The 14,906-nt window shown below is 45.3% G+C and overlaps 1 protein-coding gene across 1 annotated transcript in view; it reads right to left on the minus strand.

The window, feature by feature from the left end:
- SLIT1 (slit guidance ligand 1) overlaps positions 1–14,906 on the minus strand; it is a 123,135-nt gene that overhangs the window by 89,537 nt on the left and 18,692 nt on the right. The window contains exons 2-4 of the mRNA XM_033149865.1: positions 8,623–8,694; positions 8,140–8,211; positions 6,011–6,082 (exon numbers count right to left, since the gene is read on the minus strand). Of these exons, the coding sequence (XP_033005756.1) occupies positions 6,011–6,082; positions 8,140–8,211; positions 8,623–8,694 (216 nt within the window). The remainder of the gene's footprint in view (positions 1–6,010; positions 6,083–8,139; positions 8,212–8,622; positions 8,695–14,906) is intronic.

A 14,906-nucleotide genomic window follows, 5' to 3' on the forward strand; every position in this document is an offset into this window, starting at 1 on the left:
CTGTTTATATTAATGTTTAAAGCAGGACTGACGACTTATTATTTTTTGCTAATGTGAGCTAATGGTGTTGGTTTTTCTTTTTCTATTTGCATTTTTTAAAAGAGAGAGAGACGTACTTACAAGTCTGTTCTATGATATCCTTAATATCTGAGACCGAAGCATATACAAGGATGTCCTAATTTTTTTTAACAACTTGCCTCAAATCGGTAAGATTTTGTATTCCAGAGATACCTTAAACACAATCAATCAATCAATAAGGAATACAACAACCAAGGGAGTCCTTCCAGGGGAGGGAGCATCATCCGGAATGAACAAAGGTTCTCAAAGAGCTATGAATACCCGCACTTGCGTAGGAAGGACAGGGTGTAGGGGGCAGGGCGCCCTGGGCAGCGGGATCCCGATAGGGTTCCATCCTGGCGCGCCACACCCCTGCAGGCGGTGCGCCCCGCCCCCAGAACATGTGCCTCGCCCCTGCGAGTGGCACGCCCCGCCCCCAGAATGCGTACCAGCCCCGCCCCTGCCTGCTTCCTACCACCGGTGCCAGAGCATGAAGCTCCGCCACTGAATACCCGAAACACCTAAAAGTACCCATATTTCTGAAAGGCACACTTCTGGCAGCCTCTGGCACTTCCTAGTGTGATCTGTGTGTCTTTTTGGAAAGTTATCAGACTGTGAAATATGAATGTTGAGTTCTACAGTTGTTCCATGGCAGCAAACATTACAAGTCCTCCAAAATGAATTTGAGTAGCCCTGTGCCAATTATTATGAAGGCATGATGCTTCTTCCTACAAACAAATCAAAGGTAACAGTGTACCCAAGGGAATCTTAGGTATGCAGAAGCTCATGATACTTAACATTTGTTCCCCCAAACAGGGACAAAATCCCCCCCAAGTTGTATATGCAATTCTCAGCTTATTTGACCACTTGCATTTCTTCATTCTAGACCAAGGGCTTATGCGTGCACATCATTTTTAAAAAACTCAGAACCAGGCAGACATGGCTGGCCCACCCCTACATTAAGGGATGGAATCTTCTACCTCCCCGTCACCATTTCCTTGACACGAGGCACCATAGCCACCAGCTCTTCTATTTCATCCCAAGTTTTTCAGAGCTTTGTAAATTAATACAAGAACATTGAACCTGGCTAGGTAGCAGATGGGCAGCTTCTGCAGAGGTTTTAACAGTGTAACATGTCGTCACCTATCTGCCTCCATCATCAGTTTAGCCACCACAGACGAGGCCCAAGGGCAGCCCCACGTACAGCATATTGTAGTAATTCAGACTTGAGGTTACCAACATATGAACTACAAGTCAGTTGTCCCTGACCAGGAACGGCCATAGCTGGTGAACCAGATGAAGCTGGTAGAAGGCACTCCTAGCCAGAGAGGACACTTGAGTCTCTAGGGACAAAGATACATCCAGGGGTACCAAAAGAGTCTCCATCTTCTCAGGATTCAAACACAATTCATTAGCCCTCCTGCAGTCCACGACTGTATCCAGACACTGGTCCAGAGCTTGCACAGCCTCATATCTGATTCAGATGTCACCAAGAAATAGGGTTGTGGGCCACTGCCTTTCTCTGAAACGTCTTATGATATAATATAATATAATGAAATAATATAAATATTGTGTGTATCTTCTGCATCTAACAGGAGGTTGAAAATTAATCACATCCAGGCCAGATCAGGTAGGGAAGAAGTAGCTTTGCACTGCAGGGCTTAATCCATCCAGAACTTCATAGTTAGCTTGACACCCTGGTTTTATGTGTGGGTTTGTGAGTGTCCACTTGTGTGCACATATGCTCTGGAGCCCCTCATGCAAACTCACAAATGTCTACATTTTTATTTATGGAAATTTGCATCCAACTAAGCCATTCTCAGAGTAGATCCACTGAAATCAATGCACTTGACTTAGTCAAGGACAATGATTTCAATAGGTCTGTTCTGAGTATGACTTGGGGATACATCGTTCTGGGAGGGGGGGATACACAGTTGTGGGGGCACACTGTCCAACAACAGTGAATAACTGTTTAACAGCTTGAAGAAGCAACGTCGACAGTCAATGGCAATGAGCTAGATCAAGCCATCAGCTGCCATGGTAACGGCTGCCTCAGAAGCCGTGCCTTTTAGGGGGCTTGGCACAGGCCTATCCCCTCTCTTGTCCTTTTATAATCACATATAAAACAGAGGAAACCATCTCCTTGGTACTTCCTTTCACACTCATTCCTAAGGTCTTGCATCTGGATGAGAAGCATGTCCCGGACAGCAGTGGGAAATATCTGCACATGCCTCCTGTCCTTGTTCTTGGGATTGGAGCCCCGAACAAACCAGGCCAAGCTGACATTTCTCAGGAATCAACCTGGAATCAACCTTAAAATGTTGGGAGAGGGAAGGGAAGCAAACACTTATTCTCTGAAACCTCTGCTTGTGCTATTTTTCTAGTCACAGAATGCCACCCACTGGCTGAGAATACTGTGCTATGATCATGTGGGCTTTTCCAACTGGGCTTTTTACCTCTTCCCAATATAATTCCAATATAAGGAACGCGGGTGGCACAGTGGTCTAAACCACAGAGCCTAGGGCTTGCCGATCAGAAGGTCGACAGTTCGAATCCCCGTGACAGGGTGAGCTCCCGTTGCTCGGTTCCTGCTCCTGCCCACCTAGCAGTTCAAAAGCACGTCAAAGTGCAAGTAGATAAATAGGTACCGCACTGGCGGGAAGGTAAACGGAGTTCCCGCACGCTGCTCTGGTTTGCCAGAAGTGGCTTAGTCATGCTGGCTACATGACCCGGAAGCTGTATGCCAGCTCCCTCGGCCAGTAAAGCGAGATGAGCGCCGCAACCCCAAAGTCGTTTGTGACTGGACCTAATGGTCAGGGGTCCCTTTACCTTTAATATAATTCCAGGCACTCTGCAGAGTCTGGTTTGCATGGGTAAAAATGAAATGACAACATTACTGTGTTAAGTCTAATGGCTTGTCTTCCTTAGTTCTGACAGGGGTCCATTTCAGACACTTGATCGGAAGGATATGGCTTTAGACATCTGTACCCTGCCACATATTCATAGCCTCCAGCAAAGAACAATGTAGGTAAGCATTTGAAGCTAATACCTGTTGATTTTCTGATCTTCATGAGTTTTTAATCTCTCTAAGAAACTCATATGTCATTAGAAAGGCCATTCGTAAGTGAAGGATACAAAATGAAGATAAAATTTAACAACTCTCTGATGCACTGCAGCCCATCCCTTCCCCTTACAACTCAGGTAGACAAAATGGCGCCTTCCCAATGTTATCATACTCCAACTTCCATCAGCCCCAGCCAGTGTAGCCAATACTGTAGTCAGGAATGATGAGAGCTGTAGGCCAGAAATATATGCAAGGCATCACACTGGCTACCTCTGACAGAGTAAGGACCCTCTGTGTGGGTAGGGAGAATGTATACCAGCACATAATTTTTACAAGAACACTTGTGATGATTTAAAATCTTTTAATTGTGGTTGTATGAACTTCTGTTCTTAAATGAGATCTGAAAGTCCTTCCACTAGCCTCTAGAAAGTGGTCTTTAAAAATCAGGCAAGCCTGGATAAGTGAAGATGGGGAAGGGAAATAAGACAGGGAAAAATGAAATGACTCATGGTTATCCGCACCTCTACAAAAGCTAAAAAACAAAAAGTATTCCAAGCCAAAACTCAGCTTAAGTAATTCATTTGTTTCTACTAGTAGCTCTCCTATTGCAAGCTGTCATCTCTGCTAATGCTTCTACTTTCTGTGTTTGTGCCCACACACACACACACTTTAACAATGCAAGTGGCTTTTTCTGACTCAAAAGCTTTGCCAGAAGCCCTTTTTGAATCCCTCCAACATGTGATAATGAGCCTTGGCAGGTGCCCACCCCCTATGATTTTGATGTTTTGTTAGCAGCTGCCGGTGCACAGAGAAGAAAACATGTTATGCAAGTCATTGTTACTTTTGTATTTATAGAAGCCATAAAGAAATACATAATTATAAACATGTTTTATGGGCAACTGCATATTTCAAGTTATTAGCACAAGCTTTTAAGGAGACAGGTCTACAAAGGAAATGTTATTTTATACTTCCTTTTATTAATTATTTTACGTGAACATTTTATCTTTAATCTTTTTTTTTTAAGACACAGTTGTTCGTTTTCTGTCTTTCCTAGCTCTTGGTAATTAGCAAGGGAGAATAGAAGTGATTATATATTGTCTGTTCAACTAGGGAGACAAAATGTTTAGATTCACAATCAACTCAGCAAAGCAAAAATCTAATCAGCCCTCTTGCATCACTCATCACAGCCTTTTTTGTGGGGTATACAGGTGTACACAGACACAAACGGGTGCTTAATGGTACCTATGCAATGTAGCAATAGGCATATTTGGGACGTTCCCTTCCATCTTGGTGAAGCACGCATTCCAGTGCATTATACCCAACAGAATTGCTTCACTCGTTTGTTCCACTTCAGGACTGCTTTAGCTCAGATATTATGGAATTGAAGATGCAACTGAGCTTCTTTCTCATGGTGGCAAGAGGGAGACCATCCATTCCTGTCCATCAACCAAAGAAAGAGCAGCTATAGGGAGCTTTGCTTCCCTGTTCCCAGCCAGACTAAGGCTTTTGGTGCACTCTCCAGGCCTGCCTAGCCAGCCCTTGGGGTGCTGCGCAGGCCACATCTTCCCCCAATACCACAATCCCCCACTGGCCCTGTTTGTGCCCTCTTCAAGTGTTTTTGCCTGGCTGGAATGTGTCCTTGAACTGTGATGGTGCCTCTGGGTGGAAGATGGAAAGATCTGGGGGTAGAAACCTCTGACTTCTGCATGTCTGGAATGAAGCCCACTGTATACAAAGGGAACAGGCACATCTGCTTGCTCACCCACTTTTTGCCTCTGGCCCTGTCCAGCACCGGCAAGCAACCCATTTTGAACATGGCGCTCAAGCTGAAAAATATTCCCCACCTCTGTTTTATTGGAAAGCCTTTTAGATAATTGATCAATGATCAACTTCCATATCTCTGCTGCTATTCTATATAGGCATTCAGCAGGATTCAGTCCACCTAAAATCTGCAGTTCATGGTGGATTGGGGTCATCTGTGTGCAACACATGACCTTTGAAATGCCCAATACACATAATGTCCTCAGCTTCCAAGTGATATGTATGAAGATCTCAATAACCCACTGGTCTTTCCATGCCCAGGTGGCAATAATACCAGGCTGTGTACACATAACATTTTATTCTAGAATCAATGGAGACTGAGTACTTGTTTCTTCTATGTAGTTCACATGCAATCTAGATCTATTGCGTATTCCGCCTCCCTTGAAAAACATTTATTGAGAAGCGGGTTTAATTCGGGGGGGCAGATTGTTTGCATTTGAAAGGCAGTGTGTCCATTTGAAGAGAAATGTAAGCAGACCCATGGATGGGGCATGTATCCACACCTACCCAATAACGTTGTGGGTGGCTGTATACCAAGGCTGCAGTCACCACTTCCTACTTAATTTACCTGGGGCATGTGCAGGAAGGAAAAGGCAAAGGTAACCTAATCAAGGTGAGGGTTTTCAAATGTGTACCCAGTAACCACACACCTCTTGAGAATGGCAGTATCTAGAATCAAAGACTGAAAGCAGCATGTTGATGATGAGGATGAATGATTCTGGACTGAGAAAAACTACATTTTTGTTCTACAAACAGGTTAGGGTGCATGCAGCCTCAATTTGTACCATGCTTTAAAACTCTTGTGACTTGGATCTCAAGATGTGGCAGTCGTGGACTGGACAAAGGCGATCCGCTTCTCATTCTATACATTCAGGGCAGAGAAGTCACACCGCAGATCCACACCTTGATGTTCATCAGCCAATTCCAGTACACAGCAATTGATGCACCACACCCGAAACAGTTTTCTTGCTGCTTTCCCATTCAAGATTTGCAGCACTCCTTCAACATCATTCTTCAAAAGGGCAGAAAAAAACAAAAGCAATATGCAAGATATTTTCAGGTACTTACAGCCGAGACAATGCTTGGTTATTCTGGAATAGGAGCTCTGGCAAAGTGTGCAGCTGGTTCCGATTCAGACGTCTAGGAAAACAGAGGGGAAGGAAGTTTCATAAGCATTCACAGACTCCCATCATCCCTGATCACTGGTCATGGTAGCTTGGGTTGATGGGAGTTGGGAGTCCACAGGTTCTGCACTTTAGTATACGTCATACAACAATAGCAGCTGAGCTTAAAGGTCACTTGGTATTGTTGCTGCCACTAGTCATCTTTGTGCCCCAATGATCTCACAGCTTAACTAGAATACCTCCCTCAAACCTTAACCGATATTTTTCAGCCAACTACTCCGTTTGCTTCAGCACACCCTTACAGATAAAAAAACATAAAAATACTTGTGATAAAAGGTACAAGTGTGTATTTTCAAGAGAAAAGAGGGGTACAAATCCTGTCAAAGGTACGTAGGAATGTATAGGTAAACTATACAGATGTGTCAAAATAAAAACAAATATGTCCAGTAGCACCTTAGAGACCAACTAAGTTTGATCTGGGTATAAGCTTTCGTGTGCATGCACACTTCTTCAGATACCTAAGTTTGTTCTGGGTATAAGCTTTCGTGTGCATGCACACTTCTTCAGATACCTAAGTTTGTTCTGGGTATAAGCTTTCGTGTGCATGCACACTTCTTCAGATGCACACAAAAGCTTATACCCAAAACAAACTTAGTTGGTCTCTAAGGTGCTACTGGACACCCCCCCCCCCCGACTGTGTCAGACCAACACGGCTACCTACCTGTATACAGATGTGTGCAGTTTTAGTGGGTTTTTTAAAATTCTTATTGCAAACTACCGGTACATGTTTTTAAAATATAATTTAGAATTGTTTTTAGGGAAGGGGGAGAACAAAGAATCTGAATGGGCAATTGATACAAAGGTAGCAGAGGACCAAGTATCAAGACACAACTAGATAGAGGTCCAATTGTGGTGTTTGCAGATTTGTACAGGACATGGATAACGGTCAGAGAGTGGCCACAGATTAATGAAAAGGCAATTCAGCCTAAACTTCCAATAATAAATTACCCACGATGCTTTATGGATGAAGATTGGGGTCTCTGTATGATATCTCTATACTGATGAAAGTCCATTTAGCCTGGCACTTGCCAATTAAAGGGGTAGCGTGTTCTGCACAACGCTAGGCATGCCAGTCTCATCCAGGACCGCACTGGAACAAACCCTTCCCCCCCTGGCAGTGGCAGGACAAGGGAAGGAAATATTCAGAGACAATAGAAGCAGGTTTCGCAGGTGACAATTTACAGCTGTTGTGTGGAAAAGAGGCAGACGCAGCTTGGGTTGATTTGAACACTGCCCCTCGGTGAATGCACACTGCTGAGAATTATTTTAGATCTGAAAGAAATGGTGAACAGACTGGGAAGCATCTGGGTGTAAATGCCAGCCAGGCTGTTCAGGGCTGGGTGTAAAAACACTTAGTGTTCACACCATCTGCCTGTGTCAGCAGGAGGGTGGGGGTGGAGAATCACTGGTTCTTGGTGTAGGTACTGGAGCTGACTGCTTTTGAGCTGTTCTTTCCACCCCTGGCCCAGTCCCACCTATGAACTTCCTAGGACAGGGGTCCCCAAACTAAGGCCCGGGGGCCAGATGCGGCCCAAACACCTTCTAAATCCGGCCCACGGACGGTCTGGGAATCAGCATGTTTTTACATGAATAGAATGTGTCCTTTTATTTAAAATGCATCTCTGGGTTATTTGTGGGGCCTGCCTGGTGTTTTTACATGAGTAGAATGTGTGCTTTTATTTAAAATGCATCTCTGGGTTATTTGTGGGGCGTAGGAATTCGCTCATATTTTCCCCCCAAAATATAGTCTGGCCCCCGACAAGGTCTGAGGGACAGTGGACCGGCCCCCTGCTGAAAAAGTTTGCTGACCTCTGTCGTAGGACCAAGAAACCCACCAAGTGCATGATCCTAGGCCTGTGAATGGCCTGCATGGAGGGGAGAGAGAAAACAGGGTTTCTGTTGGGAAATCTCTACCCCCCCCCACCGTGTGCCACACACACATCTTTTCCCTGTGTGTGCATACTTTCCCCACCCCCGGCTTCTGAAGTTTGGTCGGTTCCCTGAGACACTCACAGTCGCTCCAGCTCTTTCATGTCGTCGAATACCCCTCGCTCCACCACGCTGATCTGGTTTTCCATCAGCTGCCTGAAAAAGGAATAAGAGCATCAGAGCTGGGATAGCAGAAGGGGAAAACAAGAGGAAGAGGACAAAGGGAGCCCAGCATCCTAGCAGATGGGAGTTCCTCTTTGTTGGGCTGACTGTGCACAGGATAGAGAAGGGTGTGTGAGTGTTTGTTGAAGGCAAGTTACTGTACAAATGCATAAATTTGCCCCCTTTGCTCCTGGCCTTGCCCACCACTGGCATGCAGCCCTCAGAAGGTTGCCCAGAAAGAAATGCAGTCCTTGGGATGGAAAAGGTTCCCCACCTCTGAATTAAAGGTAACACACACACACACACACACACACACACACAGCAGTCCCAATTGGCTTCAGTAATAACAGGGGTGGAGACATGAGGATAGTATCACTTTGGAGGCAGCAGGGAGAGGCCACTCACAGAACTCGCAGCTGCTTCAGCCCAGCAAAGTCATTTTTGTGGATGCGGGTGATGTTGTTCCCATTCAGCTCCCTGTGAAGTGAAGGACAGAAACACTATAAGTTAGGAAGTAGACACATGGCGCTAGGCTTCAGCCAGGACCAGTTAAAACACATTCAGCTGCCTGAGGCAGAGGACAAAATGGCACCTGCCCACTGCCATGCCATGTAGAGGCTATGACTGAACTAGCAGCTGAATCTTATTCCAAGACTTGTGATGGAACAGTATGCTCAACAGCACCTGAGGGCAGCAACCTAGCTTAGAGGCTGCAGGGTAGGTTATGTGCGCAATGCGGAGCTCTCTCCTCTGCTCAGCACCTCCACCTGAGGTGGCCACCGCACTTTACCTAATGGTAGGACCAGCCCAGTGCCAGATCTTCATATGTACTATTTCCACACAAGCAAAACAGAGTTCACCTGTCCTGGACACCTTACTATGCTTTCCACATAGTTAGCACCATATTTCAGAAGAGTATTTAGCAGCAGGGGGTTGTGGGCCTTTTGCATGCACACATACACATAGATAGGCAGACAGGCAGGACCCACCTTATTCTTCTGACTGTAAATTACTTTAACTAGTTTTAATCCTGTATTTTATAGCGCTGTAACCCATGCTGGAATCTTGTGGTGAAGGGCAGGTAAGAAATGAAATGAATGAAATAAAAAACAAAATAGCAGCTATTTCACAAACTTGAGATGGATCTGAATTCTGACATTTCAACAGCATCTCTTTCCCCTGCCTGCTTCACTGCAGAAAACGGGGGGGGGGGGGGCGCGGCGGGATATATTCCTCCTCAGTCCTTTGCCTCTTCACTGGTATGAAAAACTAGCTCCATGGCCGCCAGTTGTAGTGCATTGATACCCCTCTCTGACCTTCAGGTCTCTGTGCTACAGCTATTCAGTTTCAAGTTTTGTTCTACAATTACTGAGGATGAGAAACAAACTTCTCCCCCCCTTTCCTCCCCCCTTTTTAATTGAGCCCTCAAATCAGAACCAAAAGTAGCCAGTGGGAGGACTGGTAAGGTTCAACAACAGAAGAGAGGAAAGGAAAAACCTGACTGGTTCAGGCAGGAGTGAAAACCAGAGCCTGGATAGACCAGGGAGAGATTTTAGATGGGATCTGGGATTTACAAAGAGTCTGTTTTGAGACAGCATTAAATATGTGAAACTTTAGGTGTGGAATGTAGAGTGTGGAAGTGATGGCTATATGGTATGTATTTAGGGTTCTGGGTGTTCAAAGATATCTTTTCTAGCCCAATGTGGTATTCAAAGGAGACTGACACACAGGGAACCACTAATTACTTGCCATAGCTGGAGGAAGCGCCTTTGTGTGCAATGCCAACTCTCTGTCCTTCCAACTGTGATGAATGTGGAGTTTTGGATGCGTCAGAGCAAACATACACGGCACCAGCTTTTCTTCCCACTCTCAGCTTCAACCCACTGCCTATAGATAGGAGGGTCCTGGGACAATTTCTTTGCAATTCCACCTCAGCCAGACTGTTCCACAAACGGGTAATTTGTATGCTTGGCTTGCGTAGGGTCAAGACTATGGATATGGCTTCGCCCATGAAACAAGCAAGCATCATCCCTTGGAGAGACCTCATTGTCCAGCTGAAACGGCAGCTAATTGCATCCATTCGATCACAAAGATTGCTGGCCTCCTTTCATTATGAGGCTGCTTAGTGCGGGTGGGACGGGGAAGCACGTTTCCAAGACACCAGGAAGGACCACCCTGAATGGATGGGGTGAACAAGCATTGCTCCCTGCCCTTTTGTGTCAGGCTGAAACCTACACTCATTCCTGCTGCAATTATGCAAGCTACAATGACAAACAGGCATGGCATAATGAGAACCTGAGGCAGCTAAAAGGCTAATCGCATACCCACCAATACATTGCGGCTCCAATTCGGGACACCATCTTCCAGGAGTGGCAAGTCAAATGGCCCACATGACATCAACCCCCCCCCCCCAAAAAAAACACTTTTTCCAGGCACGGCACCCAAAAAAGCACATTTTGGGTTGCCACGCAAAAGCGCTGCCCCAAAAAGCACCTTTTCAGGGCGAGAGTGTGGCCCGAAATTGCGCAAAAACCGCGGCAGCCAAGATGGCTGCCGTCCTCTCATGAGAAAATATGGAATGTACCATTTTTCCAGGACAGTTGATGGGAATGTAATTGCTCAGCAACCTGAATGATTTGGAGCTCGGTCTTCTCCACAGAAATAAAGAGCAAGATGCAAAAACTTGCATTTTACAACCACCTTTCCTTTCAGTTCCTGAAAGATGGAGCAGCTAAAGGTAGAAGTATCCAAAACAGGGGTAGTCAACATGGTGCCTTCCAGATGTTTTTAGACTACAATTCCCATCTTCCATAGCCAACAAGGCCAGTGATCAGGGTTGATGGGAGTTGTAGCCCACCAACATCTGGGAAACACCCCTGCTAGCTACCCCTGCTCCAAAAGGGGGAAAGACTTCTGTTCCTTTAAGAGTTCTGAGGAAAACATAAGTCAGACAGGTGCAACTTCTCCCATCATTGACGGGGAAAACTACACCTACTGAATTGTTGCCTCTTGCTTTTAATGGGGAAGAACTCCCAGTTCTTTTAGGGATATTGTCAATCTAGCTAAGGATGAAAACATGCAAGTTGAAAGTAGATCACCAAAGGAAAGAACAGCCTACGGTTTTTAAGGCCATGTTAAAAACCTAACTAGCCGTCGTCGTCCCCCTTCCCGTAACATTTATAAGGCAGGGGAAACTGCCAAGGTAATCTTGTCCTCAACCGCACAGGATCATAATAACAGTGTTTTGCTGCTTGCTGGCATGTTGTGAAGAGAAATTTAAACCGTGCCAATAAAAGGCTCAGAACCTCCAGAGACATGGAAATCGAAAAGGCCATTCAAGAGAACATCACAGCAGTCAAGACAACTGCCAGAAAAAGAGAGAGAGAGAGAGAGAGTTTGTTGCAGCTGTTGAAACTGTTCTAATGTTTATGCGCCTCAGTGGGTGCCTCGATGCACAGCCCTATGCTCAATCACATATGGAAGGAGGAATAGCAGTTAGAAATCAGGGTCATGTGTTCAAGGGCTTTCTGGGGTAAACCAGCCACTCCAAACAAAATGACTTCATCAGGAAATTACCATTTATATTGCTTGTGGTGTCTAGGGGCCATCTAGGAGATGTGCCTATTGTCTTGGGTGCCACATGTGAACTCAGCTGCAGGTGTGCAGGCAGAAGCATAGTCATGTACACACACACAAATGCCAGAGTAGATCATAAGCTGCAACGTTAAGAAATTTACATTTTCAATTACAAAAGCGCAACCTTTTGGCTCTGGGCTCCCTGCTCTGGGCAGCCAGTGCTAGAAGGGAATCAAGTGCTTCCTGGTATAGCCGAATCTTTTTGTTTTATCCCTTCAGTGCAGGCTACCCCCCAACCCTCTGCTCCAGTTTCCTATCTCAATGTGACTATTAAGTTACTGGTGTCAGAGTGCATTTCTCTGAAAAGCACCTGATTGTCAATTCAGTAAGGATGCCAAGTGAATGCAGCGTAACTCCTGAGTTTTAGCATGCTAAGGGGGAAGCATCCCATCCTACAGCTCAAAAGGGAGAGGGGACTGTATTCAATGTCACGCTAAGGCGCTCATTCTGTCACTAAAAGCATTTCTGACCCTCCAGAGCAGATTTGGGGATGGCATAGGGATGCAGGGTCCAATTGCACTCGCATCATTGTGCTGTTTTTCACTAATGAAACAATCTGGTTTAATACAGCCCTGGATGTTTTGCTTGCCACTTTCCTTGCACGCTGAAATGTCAAAATGAACAGCTTTGACAATAGATAACATTTTGCCAATGATTAATTAGCTATTTTCCGACTTCCTGATATGCTCAGGACATACAATCGTATACTGGGATAGCCATCTTGCAAAAAACAACACAAATCTTCATAGTAACAGGGTCCCCATCCACACCAAACATGTAAAGCACTTTTGTACCATTTTAACCATTGTGGCTTTCCCCAAAGAATCCTGGGAACCGGGGTTGGTTAAGGTTCTCCTAGCAACTCTCAGCACCCTTAACCAGTTCCCAGGATTCTTTGAGGGAAGCCATGACTTAAGGTGACATAAGAGTGCTTTAAATGCTTGGAGTGGATGAGTCTTCCAGGCCTACAGCCATGAGAGGCACATCAAATATATGAGCATCTCTATATAGAAGGCACCTCAATACATTTCAACATTATTACCTCTATAGGCATACAAGAGGGATATAGACTGAGGATTCACTGGCTTATTCCTCCCCATCAGCAAAGAGTGTAGATGGATTAATAAAATATTTAGGCTTCCTCCCTATTCTGTGAGCTCAGAACAGGTTACAGTATTTTCAGTTATGAATAGATAGTACCTGCCCTGCTCCATGCATATATCTTTAGACCAGATGTTTCTGTTTATATCAGATCCATTAGAAGTGACAGACTCTCCGTCCTGTGTACAAGACACAGTTTGCCCTTGAGCTGGTCAGTGCCCCCACAGCTCGTTCACAATTCTGTGTCCCTCATATGTGCCCATGACTGCCCTAGATCTGCGGCTCCCATAGCTTCTTTGTTTCATTGAATTATGGCCTTGAGAACACGGAAGGGAGTTAGCAGCAGGTGAAAGCTTATTTGCAATGATGTCACAACAACAGGGCTATTTAATTCAATAGTGGTTCTTCCACCTCCATCAATCTCTCAGATATTAATTATAGTCTGTCAAAGTCATACCGCTACCACATCACGAATTCTCTGCCTTGACCAAAGGGGTGTGTGTGAAAGAAAGGGTGGGTGGAGGAAGCCTTCTCTCAAAAACATGTAATGAGATACAGGAAGCTCATGGAGACACCGAGGGCATGGCAACTTTGGTCTTTGGCTATGAAACGAAACAACAACCTCTCCATAGAAGAAAAGGATGGCAGACTTTGCTGTCACCAGTGGTAGAATCTTTGCTAATAGGTTCCACCTCTATTAAAAAGGTAAAGGGACCCCTGACCATTAGGTCCAATCGTGGACGACTCTGGAGTTGCAGCACTCATCTCGCTTTACTGGCTGAGGGAGCCAGCGTACAGCTTCCAGGTCATGTGGCCAGCATGACTAAGCCGCTTCTGGCAAACCAGAGCAGCGCATGGAAATGCCGTTTACCTTCCCGCCAGAGTGGTACCTGTTTATCTACTTCCACTGCATGCTTTCAAACTGCTAGGTTGGCAGAAGCTGGGACAGAGCAACGGGAGCTCATCCCATCGCAGAGATTCGAACCGCCGACCTTCTGATCGGCAAGCCCTAGGCTCTGCGGTTTAACCCGCAGCGCCACCCGTGTCCCTATTACACCTCTATTACATAGTGACAATATATATATATACAGTCTTTGAGAGTTGAAAATGCCACCTGCATAGTTTTGCCTACTTCTGTGACACAAGCATTTTGTTTAATCCTTTGTAGGTTTGATGGAGTTTGCCAGTTCTTCTTAGGGCTGCAGCTCTTGAGCTGGAGACTGTGATTAATGACATATTAACATCTCTAGGTCAGAGAGGCAAGATTTGGGTATTCTGTCTTCTGTCTCCATGCTACAGGATACCATTGTCCTCCCCGCTTGCTGTTGTGAGCAGGACTACTGTTTTCACCCCAAAATTAGCTGGGAAGGGAATGGCGAGGCACCGTGGCAGAAGATGCCTTTTCCTAAATGTGGCCTGTGAAACCTGGTACTAAAGCAAGAAGAAGTGTAGCCTCCTGGGCAAGAGCTGGCAATCCTATTAAGGGTGTCTGAAGTCTCAGAGGTGATACATTCAACAGAACCGCAACGTTTTCAGAAAAGAAAATTCAACAGTTCTGGCTAAATATAGTCAAGGATAATTTAAAGAATCAAACTGATTCAGAAAACTACCTCTCAATATGCAGGCACTGGCTTGGCTCAATCTCTTATGCTCCAAAGCAGAAGAAATTGGGAATGAGAAGGGGTTGCAGGCTGTAAAAGGAACTTGCCCATTAGCATATTTAAGTCCATTTCAAAATGCTTTTTGTAACGGCAGCATCATCGCTAGCCCTAACAAACCCTTGTGTATAACTCAGGAGAGTCTTCTTATAACAACCATTATTCTTTATATTTCTCAAGAATACCAAAGCAGCAACCAGTCAGCTGCTTCCTAAAATATAGATGAGCTCTCCAAAGGGCACTGAGAATTTTCCCATGGATCAATTCCCTCATTATTATTTTTCTCTGATGACG

Source organism: Lacerta agilis, chromosome 5, assembly GCF_009819535.1.
Source record: "Lacerta agilis isolate rLacAgi1 chromosome 5, rLacAgi1.pri, whole genome shotgun sequence".
In the NCBI taxonomy this organism is placed as follows: domain Eukaryota; kingdom Metazoa; phylum Chordata; class Lepidosauria; order Squamata; family Lacertidae; genus Lacerta; species Lacerta agilis.